Here is a 12,459-nt window from a genome sequence, read left to right on the forward strand (position 1 = left end):
GCATCAGATCTTAGTTGCGGCACTCAGGATCTTTGTTGTGGCATGCGGGATCTTTTCATTACAGTGCGCAATCTGCTTGGACTTCTCTCTAGTTGCAGTGCGGGCTTCTCTCTAGTTGTGGCGGGCGGGTTTTCTCTCTCTAGTTGTAGCGCGCGGGCTCCAGGGCACATGGGCCCTGTAGTTTGCGGCATGCAGGCTCTCTCGTGTGGTGCGCGAGCTCAGTAGTTGTGGTGCACCGGCTTAGTTGTCCCGCAGCATGTGGGATCTTAGTTCCCCGACCAGAGATGGAACCCGCGTCCCCTGCATTGGAAAGTGGATTCTTTACCACTGGACCACCAGGAAAGTCCCCGTAGTATAGTATTAATAGAGGAAAGAGCTCATATATGTTTACAGATCACTAAATTGTCAGTTGTCACAAACTGAACACATCCAAGTAACAAGCACTCAGCTAAAGACACAGAATGTTGTTGGCACCCCAAAGCAGGGGTTCTCAACCCCCGGGTGGTGGACCGGTACCGGTCCACAGCCTGTTAGGAACCGGGTGGCACAGCAGGAGGTGAGCAGTGGGCGAGCGAGTGAAGCTTCACCTGCCGCTCCGCATGGCTCCCCATCGCTTGCATTACCGCCTGAACCATCCCCCCATCCAATGGCATTACCGCCTGAACCATTCCCCCATCCAATGGCATTACCGCCTGAACCATCCCCCCATCCAATGGCATTACCGCCTGAACCATTCCCCCATCCAATGGCATTACTGCGTGAACCATTCCCCCATCCAATGGCATTACCGCCTGAACCATCCCCCCCATCCAATGGCATTACCGCCTGAACCATCCCCCCCATCCAATGGCATTACCGCCTGAACCATCCCCCCATCCAATGGCATTACCGCCTGAACCATTCCCCCATCCAATGGCATTACTGCGTGAACCATCACCCCACCCCTCCCTGTCCGTGCAAAAATTGTCTTCCATGACACCGGTCCCTGTTGCCAAAAAGGTTGGGGACCGCTGTCAAAAAACACAGACCCACTTTAAGAGTGAGATTCAATCCCAACATGATGCTTCCCCTCCTTCACTCCCTACCCCACATTAGCAGGAGTCCAGTATGAAAACGGTGAATTAAAGCTGAGAGAACAGCAAGGCACAAGCTCTATCTAAGAAGGGGTTTCAGGGAAACCCACAGACAATGGGGGAGACAACACAAGGGCACTAGAGGAAACTGAAGCCTCTAGCAGCTACAACAAACATTAAACACAGCTCGTAGCCAGATCAACGTCAAACCTCACACCATAGGCCTATTCACCTCAGTTCCTAATATCTGACATATCATGTCTGGCTTTCAGCAACATTACAGGGCGTGCTGAAAGGCAGAAGAAAACACACAAAGCAAACACTAGAACCAGACTCAGATGTGACACAGATTTGGGAATTTTCAGACGCAGAATGTGTGTGTGTGCGTGCGTGTGCGTGTGCGTGCGCGTATGTGTGCGTGTGCGCGTGCCTGTGCACGCGCGCGCGCGCGCGTGTGTGTGTATACACACGCATGTAGAGAGCTTATAAAGAATTGGCTCGTGTGGCTCCTGGTCCATGGGATTATGGAGCTGATGAGTCCCAAGATGTAGGGTCAGCAAGCTGGAGACCCTGGACAGCCAGTGGAGTGGCCGAAGGAGGAGCCTGGGGGAGAAAGAGAGACAATGAATATCTGTCATGACCCGGAGGACAGAGGATGTCTGCAGGAAGTGGGTAATTCTCAAAAAAGGGAGGAAATCCATTAAATCATTCCCCCGGCGCAACATTTTCTGAGAGATCTGCTGCTTTCCTTTAAGCCTCTGAGTTCTAGTTGTGCTAGTGCAGAATAAAAATCATAATACGCGTGTTGTTTTTCCTGTGGCTGTTATCACGGCTGCAGAGGAACTGCAGCCGGCAGAGCTTTCTGAGTCATGAGGGCCCCTCCTGGGTGTTCCTACCACTTCCTCTTCCCTCATCTCACAGCTCACGGCTGCACTTTCAAGGGCAGTTTTTGAGCTGAGCTCTCAGATCACATTTTGCTGAAAAACTATAAGCTATGTCCTCTATCTATTCATACGCCCGGGACACCTTCTTTTACCTTCTCCATTCAGCCTGCAATGTGGCAGCTCTCGAAAGGGAAACAAAGAATTCACGAGTGCCTGCAACCCCGGGAGACACAGAACATGGCCATTCGTCCTGCCCAGCGGGCAGCGGGGCGGTAAGTCCGAGTGTGTGGGGACTGTGTCTGTGTGTGATGTGTACTTGTGTTTGTGTGTGTGTCGTCTTTGAGAGTGTGTAGTGGGGATGGTGTGGGTAGTGTGTTTTTGTGTATGTCTCTTTGTGTGTAGGTGAGTATATGCGTGTTTTCTGTGTGTGTTATGTTTGTGTGTGTGTGTGTGTGGTAGGTATGTTTATACATTTGTGAGTATATGTGTGTGAGTGGTGTTTGTGTCTTATGTTCGTGTTTGTGTACGTATGTGTGTTGTGTTTGTGAACATATATGTTCATGTGTGTTGTGTAGGTGTGTGTGCTATGTTTGTGTGTGTTCGTACTTTTGTGAGTGTATGTGTGTAAGTAGTGTGTGTGTGTGTGTGTGTGTGTGTGTGTGTGTGTGTGTGTGCATGCATGTCCGAGGTACAATGAGAGGAGCCAGGGCTGAGAGTCGGGAGAACCTTGGACCCTTTGTGCTCTGCCTGGAACTCACTGCTTACTCCTGGGCAAGACGCTTCTGTGAGTTTCACTGCCTTCCTGAGAAACCTCACAAAGGTGACGTGTCTGCTCCGTGTTGGAGACAAACACTGTGGCACGTGGCACACATGTGATGCCTGTTGGGCAGGGTGTAGGCTGAGGCGGCCAGGGGCCGGGCAGACGCACTGTCTGGGCGCGAGGGTGGAGTGCGGGGTCTGCCTCACCCACCTGCCCTGGTCCCGGCCCGGCCTGTATCTTCTTCTCACCACCCTTCTCTCTAGAGGAGGAAGGAGGTTTCCTGGGTGAAGTGCTGCTTCCGCTTCCACCAATGATGTAAGGGCGCCAAGGACAGAGAGATTGAGGGATCTCCACTTTGCAAAGACAGGGGGCCCCTTTGAGAGGTAAAAGCTGTGTCCTCACAAGAATGCGGCTGAACAGGTCTGGGTGAAGATGTTCACCTGGCCTGGTCACTCTCCCTGGAAAGTCACCAAACCTCCTGGGCTGGGTCCACTCTCAGCTGGCACGTTAGAGCTGACATCACTGAACCCCCAGTCCTGCAGCCACAGCCCCGCAGGTCCCTGGCCAGCCCCTGGGATCTGGCGAGGACTGAGGTGGTGGGCCAGGTGAGCAGAGAGCCTTAGTCCCCCGGGGATGCTGTGGCGACGGGAAAGCTATGTCTATGGACGTTCCCCCGGAGTTACCATCCCCTCAACTCAGAGCCTCCATCTGGAGAATGTCATCTGACTGTGATTGTCTCTGAGTGTCCTACACATTCCAGAAAACAGTCATGGGGCCACACGGCCCCCTCCCCATCCCACAGAGACTACCAAGCAGCTACAACATGATGGGCCCCTGAAACAGGGAACCGTGTTGGTCTGCAGGGTGGAACGGATTGAAGGCAGGATACGCTGCTCTCTCCTCAGGATGACGCGAGTTCCTGGGTGGGTGACACGGCCCTCCTTCGCAAAGAGGACTAGGAATCGCTCTACAGAAGGTCAAAAAATGTGCTGGAATCTTCTACAGGGAAGAGATGTCACGAACATGTAGTTGTGGCCCAGCATTCACACCTCCAGGGACATTGAGGCCCAGGCGGTGCGACCACCTAGCTGCTGGCCCGGGGAGGAGCGCCGAGTCCCCTGGGCCCCCAGCAGGACCGGGACTGGGCCCGACGTGGAGAGGGAGCCTGTCCGAGTCTGCCGCCCTCCTCACCGTCCAGCTCTTGGCCTCTGCGGCCCTTGCTGCTGGGCTCTCCCCACAGATCATCTGGCCCCAAGAGCCCCTCACCAGCCCCTCCAGCAACTTCCTGCTCACGTCCCCCAGGCACGCTGGCCACTGCTCCCAGGACAGTAGCTGTCAGGATGCATCCCTGGTCCTTTCTTTCCATCACAGAATCACCCCAAAATGGAGACCACAGTGCAGGGGGGAGAAAGGAGGAAACAGGGTTCCTAAAGGATGTAGAAGGTGTCTTAGACCCCCCCTCACTCCGTCTCTCCCCCCCAAACCAATGCAAACAACTTCCTTTTGGCAAGAGAAAGGCACAAGTCAGGTGCCTCTTAAAACTCGGTGGAAAAGCCAGTGAGACATATGATTCTTTTTTCAGGAGGAAGAAGAATATTATGAACTCATTCTCCCGGAGAATCGCGAGGAAGGGCTGTCTCAGGATCCTACACAAGACGGGTCAGGAGGTAAAACATCTTTCCAGCAGACATAAACTTAGAGAGGCATGGCCGGGGGACCTGTAGGTGCAGGGGGCGCGCTGGGAGAGGCAGCAGGAGCTCCTCCTGTCAGAGATTTGCCCACCCGGCGGCCATCGAAGGGCGCTTGGGTTGGGCCTCTCTTCAACACGGCCAGATAGGAGGGAAAGGCCCCTGATGGGCGCAGTGGCCGAGGGGGTGACGCACAGCGCCAGCCGCCCCTTCACTGAGTCTCAGGAAGGATGTGCTCGCCCCCGGCCTCCGTGTGGGCATCTCGCTGGCTCGAGTGTGAGAGCTCTCAGGGTCACGAGGACTGCAAAGCACTAGTGAACAAGCAGGATGCACTCAGGTGCCCCCAGGACCGGGCTCCGTCTTCCCAAGGGGCTCCCTCCCCCACGAAAGCTGTTGCATCAGGGTCAGGGCTTCACTTTCATGGGCTCAACTTCACCGTCTAGCCTGAGGACACAGAACTCAGGGATATAGGAATGCCGGAAATCCATCCACTTTCCTGGCCAGAAGTTTCAAAACCTAAACATCAAATGTAGCTTTTCTACCACATCGTCCAGCAATTCCACCTCTGGGAATATAGCCCAAAGAATGGAAACAGATGTTGAACATATGTGCATTAAGGCTCATGGCAGCATATTGACAATAGCAAAAAGGTGGAAACAACCCCAAAGTCCATATATATATATATATATATATATACACATATGAATAAACACAATGTGGTCTACACCTACAGTGGAATATTATTCAGCCTTAAAAATGAGGGAAGTTCTGACACATGCGACAACGTCGATGAACCTTGAAAACATTATGCTAAGTGAGATAAGCCAGACACGGTAGGGCAAACATTGCCTGACTCCACTTACATGAGGTCCGCAGAAGAGTCAAACACACGGAGACGGAAAGAACGGGGCTATCAGGCGTTAGCGGGAGGGAGCCATGGGGCGTTCGCGCTTAACGGGGACAGGGCTTCAGTTTGGGAAGATGGAAAATTCTTGAGCTGCATAGTGGTGATGATTGCACAACAGTATGAAGGTACTTAATGCTACACCTAAAAATGGTAAACTTCATGCTACGTATATTCTACCATAATTTTCTTCTGAAAGTTACAAAAAGAGAGAGGGAAGGAAAGAATGTGAGTCTAGGGCACGTCTGAGGTGCTGACGCCGGTCTTCCCTTCTCCTGATCCCCGCCCCCCGGACATTCTGCCCCTGGTGAGGCTAGAGTGGGTGGATGGGCTCTAACCCTGGTCTCCCACCTTCTCTTGATGCTTCCAGGGCTGAGGGAGGATGAAGGGACCCCGCAGGCGCTGAGGCTCATCCTGGTGGGAAAACCCGGAAGCGGGAAAAGCGCAACAGGAAACAGCATCCTCGGCCGGAGAGTGTTCGAGTCCAAGGTCAGCGCCGGGCCCGTGACCAAGGCCTTCCAGCGGGGGCGCCGAGCGTGGGCGGGGAAGGAGCTCGAGGTCATCGACACCCCCGACATCCTGTCCCCGGGGGCGGCGCCGCGAGGGACCGCTCGGGGCCCCTGCGGAGCCATTGCCGCCTCCTTGCCGGGGCCCCACGCGGTGCTCCTGGTGACGCAGCTGGGCCGCTTCACCGAGGAGGATCAGGAGGGGGTCAGGCGCCTCCAGGAGCTCTTCGGGGCGGGCATCCTGGCCCGCACCATCCTGGTGTTCACGCGGAAGGAAGACCTGGGCGGCGGCACCCTGGAGGAGTACCTGCGAGAGACCGACAACCGGGAGCTTGCCAGGCTGGACGTCCTGTGTGAGCGGCGACACTGTGGCTTCAACAACAGGGCGCAGGGGGCGGAGCAGGACGCCCAGCTGAAGGAGCTCATGGAACAAATCGAAGCCATCCTGTGGGAACACGAAGGCCGTTATTACAGCCACCAGGCTTACCGTCAGTCCCCGTGCTACGTCTTGCTCTAGCGAGAGCCGGCGGGGCAGGTCCCCCAGGGCCAGGGCTCCGAGGAAGGGCGCAGCGAGGAGTCCTGGTGGCAGGGACTGTGTCGCATCCGGAAGGAATCTGGGCGCACTGACACACAGCTCCTGGGGAGGCCGCCCATCTGAGACGCGCTGGATTCCACGCAGCCACGGCTGCTTCCTGCCAGCCTCCCTCGGCCCCGGAGTCTGCCTTCCAGCCCCTCACTTGCTCTCTCCGTCCCACAGGTCACTGACCCTCACAGTGTCCAGGGCAGGGTCTGGGGTGGCGAGCGGTGTGCGGGCTCCTGAGTTCGCAGGTCCTACATCACACCTTCCAGAACACGTGGGCCCTCCCTCCTCTGTGCCCCTCCATCCTCACGTCTCCTTGGCATTCCGAGTCTGCAATAGAACACCGATAGGACCACAGCTTCCTGCGGGCAGGCCCGTGCCTCATTCGCCCATGTAACTCCCACAGCATCCTGGCCACTGGAGTCACCGCTTAAACGTCGATGTAGCAAATCAGTGTGGGATGTCGACCAGGTGCCTCTGCATCTCTTGGGCTGTGTCCTTGCCCGCTAAGGGGGCAGGCATGATGACTTTTAAGGCCCTGTGCCATGTGGGCCAGGACAGGCACTGGGCTGGGGAGGAGAAAGCAAGTAGAAACGGGAGGGGTAGAAGGCGCAGCCCTTTTATTCACTCTTGAAAGAGGCCACCCAATCGCAGCAAAGGAGCCCTGTGGGAACCTCTTGGTGGGGTGATGAGCAGAGCGGGGTAGAGGTATCCAGGGGGCCAGGTCCGGTCAAGAAATGGAGCCTAGACCTGGTTGCAGGACATGGAGGCCCCCGGAGGTGCCAAGTGGGCTTGGGCAGAGAGGAGCACTTCCCTGAGGCAGACTCGGACTAGGGAGGTCACACAGCTGTTACTGCCCCTTGTGATGCCTGCCGTCCGGCCGTCCAGCCGTAGAGAACAGAGGCGATGTTCAACCCCTCCTCTGCTTCACCTGCAACTGCTTCCCTTCTCCCTTGAGAGTGGGGAGAAAGTGTGGGTGGGGTGTGTCTTGGTGTGTAGGTGGGTCCCCAGCAGGGTATTTTGGTGCACAGAATGGGAGGAGGCAGAGAAGAAAGGGAAGCTGCAAAGAAAAGAAGCAGGTGAATGATGTAAGACGTCCTAGGGAACAGCCTGCCGGGCTGATGGGGAGAGCCCTGCAACACGCGGCTGTCATCTTCTCCAGACGCAGCGGACGCCTAAGAAAGCTTAAGCATTTCTTTTGCTAAAAGATTCAGACAAGTGTCTCGAGGCAGAACAGAGACTTATTTTGGTGTATGCTTACGATAGCCTTTGTGCCAGATCATTTATTAAGCAGGTGATCCGCGTCCCGCTGAACTGGAACGCAACGTTTATCATATGTTAATTTTTCATATTCTCTAAGATCTCTGTCAGGATTTCCGATTCTGTTCTTCTGACTTTTCTACTCCTGCATGAATAAAACATGGATTTGATTAGAGTGGCTTTGATTATAATGTGACACACCGGTTTCCTCCCCAGTCTCCATTTTTGTATTTCCTTTGTTATTTTCAGGCATTTATTCTTCTGTGTGAAAGTTAAAATCGCTTTGTTTAATTTTCATAAAAGAATCTTGTTGGGATTCCAGTTGGAATTGTCTTACATTTATGTATTAAATTTGGGAGGATTGGAAGTAAGATAAGTCAGAGAAAGACAAGTACTGTGTAATATATATCACTTATATGTGGAATCTAAAATGTCAAACCTGTTTAAAGAAAGAGTAGAACGGTGGTTACCAGGAGGTAGGGACACAGGGGATGAGACTGGTGGTATTTAAGGGTCCAAACTTGTAACAAGCACGAAATAAGCCATAGAGATCTAAGGTACAGTATATTGAATGTAGACAGTAACATTGTACTCTAAGAATGTGGTGTGATGAATATTGTTACAGCAGCCATACACCCTGCACACCTTAAATTTACACAATGTTAAAAGAAACTCTTTCAGTTACATTAAAAATCTAAAACACAAAAAAAGTTGGGAGAATTGGTAAATGCCTCCAGGATAAGTGAATTAAGGCCATCTTGTTTCTAAGAGAATAGACTCATGACTTCAGAGCTATTGAAGTAAAAGCTAAAATCATTTGCATTTCCTTCAGGAGAAGAAGATACATTTCTTTAATTTAGGTACTTTTGTTTGAACTCTGCTGGCTTGATTGATTTCATAATGGAAAATACAAGCACTTGACCAAATGACACCCATCCAGTGACTCTAAATGACGCGTCACTCAAAACATGTCATTCATTAAAAATTCTAAAGGAATTGTTTAAAATTATATCGAATATGGGGTTTTCTCTCCTTTATTACTAAAAATCAGGGAAAATACCTCCCACGACTTTTCAGAAGGAGGGATAGATGTTGTTTCATGCCATCACTCCCTCAGCATCAGAGAACGGGGAAGGCATGTGTTGGTATGTTCTGGAAACTCCATGGTCTGTGTACCAATAGGAAAGAAGTGGTGTGGGTGAGGGTGGGGCAAGGGGGAAGAGAGAGGGTTGTCTTGGCCAAGGCTGTGAAAATAGTGAACTTTGGAACTCGTTATTCTCAAAAAATATCTCTACACTGGAGGAAAGCATGAAAAACACAGATCTGGAGAATCCAAAGTGCCCAGTGAGCACGTGGGTTGCTTCCTCCTTGGTGGGTCAAAGCAGCGGCTAAAAACCCCAGGGAAGGCTTCCAGCTCCCAATCCTCCCGTAATGACATTCATACACTATGTAGAAAATTCAAAATAATGAGAATTTCTAAACAACTGTTAGAAGATACTGAAAAGTGACCAAATACAGGGAGACACTATAAGGAACTTGACAGTTAACATAAGGGGCCATGCAACTGCCACTTTTTTTTTTTTTTTTTTTTTTTTTTTTTTTGCTGTACGCGGGCCTCTCACTGTTGTGGCCTCTCCCGTTGCAGAGCACAGGCTCCGGACGCGCAGGCTCAGCGGCCATGGCTCACGGGCCCAGCCGCTCCGCGGCATGTGGGATCTTCCTGGACCGGGGCACGAACCTGCGTCCCCTGCATCGGCAGGCGGACTCTCTTCCCTGGTGACTGCGCCACCAGGGAAGCCCGAGCTGCCACTTTTATGTGGCTTTTCCCCCCGAGAGCACTTCCCCATCTTGCTGACCCAGCGATATCGCTCAAGCAGAAATTCACAGTGACCTGAGAGTAAGAGGATTGAGTTTGGGGGCAGCCAGAGAGCGTAGAAATTGATAGAGAACTCCCAAAAGGAGCCACACAGGGGGGTGGGTGGGAGCATTAGAAAGTCTTCATATAAACTCCCTTCAAGTCTTTGGCTGACCCATGAACGGCAGTCTCTGAAGGGTCCAGGGGAAACTTTTTCTGGAAGGCTGAAAGAGCTAGTTAGAGATTTCAACAGTTGCCCTCAGCAGCAAAGACAAAATTTGAGATTCCGGTCCACCACGTATTCCACTGAAATACCAACGGGAGTAAAATCACATCAGGACTAAGGGACTTGCCCTAAAGGAGCAAGATTGGAATAGCCCCTCGCTAATGACGTCGACAGCCAAGCCTTCTCAAGTTCAAAGGGATCTGCCAGGAATTTAAGTGCCTGCTAGAGGGAACACAGTACTATTCAGAAGAGCATAATAATACCCAGAGTCCCTACAACATGCTATCAACAATATCCTGTAAACTATTAGACATTCTCCTTTTCTAACATAAGGATAGAAAGCTATAAAATTTCCCTCTACACATGTTTATCTACATCTCCCAAATTTTTGTGTGTTCTGTTTTCACGATCACTCAGTTTATAATATTTTGTGTATTCTTTGTGATCTCTTTTTTCACTCATGGATTATTTAGGAGTATGTGTTTAATTTCCAAATATTTGAGTATTTTCTAGAAATTGCAATACCCAATATGGTAGCCACCAGCCATATGTGGTTATTGAGCACTTGAAATGTAGCTGGTGTACCTGAGAAATTGAATTTTAACTTTTATTTCATGATAATTTGTTTTAATTTAAATTTAAACACTGAAGCACTGTAAAATATTTTACCATGAAACACAGCTTTGTTGTTTGGGTAGAAATACACTTCACTCTAACTGTTGCATCACATATTATTACTGTGTTGCAATGTAAATTTTGGCCACATTTATTGTTTCTAGTACGAGAACATATATACATCATTGATCTAGTCAATGTCAGAAGATTGATTCCCTTTGAACAATCTTCCTAATGCAGTGATGTAATACTTTTATTCGAATACTTTGTGTAGACAGCATGAGTTATAGTGATACCTGTCTACATTGTAGTAGATAATGACCATTAAATTTAAATACGGTTTATTATTTTATTTATAATAGGGTTAAGTTAAATCTTAATTTAAAAATAAGTATGGACAATATTTAAACTTTAAAATGAAGGCATGATATTGATGCAGAATGAATGGAGATGACTAAGCAGGTAGTAAAACTGGAACAGGAGAGAGAAAGAGGCTGGAAGATGTGTTATAACATTCACAGTGGCAACTGCAATTTGCTGCCGTGTAGCAAAACCAAAAAAGAAAAAAAAAAAACCGCTGTTAGAGACCTTTTCAGCAAACACATACAGGATTTGATAAAATGTTTCCTCTCAACCATCAAAAACAGACTTGACAACTGAAGGCAGAATTAAATGGCCAGCAAAAACCTCTAGACAAGTTTTAATAGGCTCTGAGCTTATAACTTGGGCCAGGTGTAAAACAGTTTGGATTACTGCATGAAAAAGAAAAACACTTTTAGTTGGAGAGATGGTGAAAACAACTTATTACTTTGGTTATGGAAAGTTGTTTTTTTTGTTTGTTTGTTTGTTTGTTTTGCGTTACGCGGGCCTCTCACTGTTGTGGCCTCTCCCATTGCGGAGCACAGGCTCCGGACGCGCAGGCTCAGCGGCCATGGCTCACGGGCCCAGCTGCTCCGCGGCATGTGGGATCTTCCCGGACCGCGGCACGAACACGCGTCCCCTGCATCGGCAGGCGGAGTCTCAACCACTGCGCCACCAGGGAAGCCCTATGGAAAGTTTTACTGCAAATTTTTAAAGAAAAGACTAAAAATTCTAAAGTATGCAAAACACGAAAGACCTTCCATCAAGGCACCAGACAATTGCCCAGAGAAGGCAAGACTTTTAAAATAATATCAAAGATGAATTGATTTAAGTTTTGAAAAATTGCAAGTCTCTTTCTTTAGAGCTATATGAGAAGTGTGACATAAGACATGATCCGAATGATACTTTGAGTATGTCTTAAAGTCGTCCCACATCTAGGAAAAGATGTAAACTCAGGGCAAAAAAAAAAAAAAAAAAATTCAAATTAGGGGTATAGATATTTTTACATCTTTCAAACCTGTCAGAGGAGAATTTTAATAGATACTTGGCACAAATTGCTCATGATGGAAGCACATGCAGTCATCTCCAGTCTCACACTTGTACTCTGCGCCCCAGAATTCCTGGACCATATGCTCTTCTCCACTTCTGGATCCTGCTTTATTTTGCCTTGACTGTTTCCAGTAACATTTCATCTCTCTCCACTTATACAGAGTATTCGATTAGGAAAACTGAAGCCAATCTAGGTACTAAAAGTAGGATGAACTTTTTGTTTTTCCTTCTAAAATGGTAAAAAAAAAATTTTTTTAAGTTGCCTTTAGATACATTAGATTGGTGAGTGTATGACTTTCATCCACATCTTTCTTTTTCTTTTCTTCTTTCCATCTTTATTGGAGTATAACTGTTTTACAATGTTGGGTTAGTTTCTGCTGTACAACAAAGTGAATCAGCTACATGTATACATATATCCCCATATCCCCGCCCTCTTGCGTCTCCCTCCCACCCTCCCTATCCCACCCCTCTCGGTGGTCACAAAGCATCGAGCTGATCTCCCTGTGCTGTGCAGCAGCTTCCCACTAGCTATCTATTTTACATTTGGTAGTGTATATATGTCAATGCTAAAAGTTGGATGAACTTTTAGTCCAAGGAATGAAAGGCTTGCCCTGGCCTGGGGAGCGAGGTGGTGTGCTGACCTGGGTGATTTTCAGCAGCTATGAGCTGTGAAACACACCGCCGTCTCCCGTAGTCTA

General features: G+C 49.7%; 1 protein-coding gene across 1 annotated transcript; it reads left to right on the top strand.

The window, feature by feature from the left end:
* Positions 1-1,956: 1,956 nt before the first annotated feature.
* On the top strand, positions 1,957-7,830 carry GIMAP6 (GTPase, IMAP family member 6). Its single transcript, XM_033408232.2, has 3 exons — positions 1,957-2,229; positions 4,300-4,384; positions 5,680-7,830. The coding sequence occupies exons 1-3, from the start codon at positions 2,068-2,070 to the stop codon at positions 6,330-6,332; spliced, it is 900 nt and encodes a 299-aa protein (XP_033264123.2). The 5' UTR covers positions 1,957-2,067; the 3' UTR covers positions 6,333-7,830.
* Positions 7,831-12,459: the final 4,629 nt, after the last annotated feature.

The sequence above is a fragment of the Orcinus orca genome, chromosome 9 (genome assembly GCF_937001465.1).
Source record: "Orcinus orca chromosome 9, mOrcOrc1.1, whole genome shotgun sequence".
Taxonomy (NCBI): domain Eukaryota; kingdom Metazoa; phylum Chordata; class Mammalia; order Artiodactyla; family Delphinidae; genus Orcinus; species Orcinus orca.

Bases quoted from the DNA above. Each gene is read 5' to 3' on its own strand.
- GIMAP6 (XM_033408232.2), top strand. From the start codon at position 2,068: ATGTCCTCTATCTATTCATACGCCCGGGACACCTTCTTTTACCTTCTC. The intron at 2,230-4,299 runs GTAAGTCCGAGT...TTCTTTTTTCAG, and splicing joins GCCCAGCGGGCAGCGGGGCG to GAGGAAGAAGAATATTATGA. The intron at 4,385-5,679 runs GTAAAACATCTT...TGATGCTTCCAG, and splicing joins TACACAAGACGGGTCAGGAG to GGCTGAGGGAGGATGAAGGG.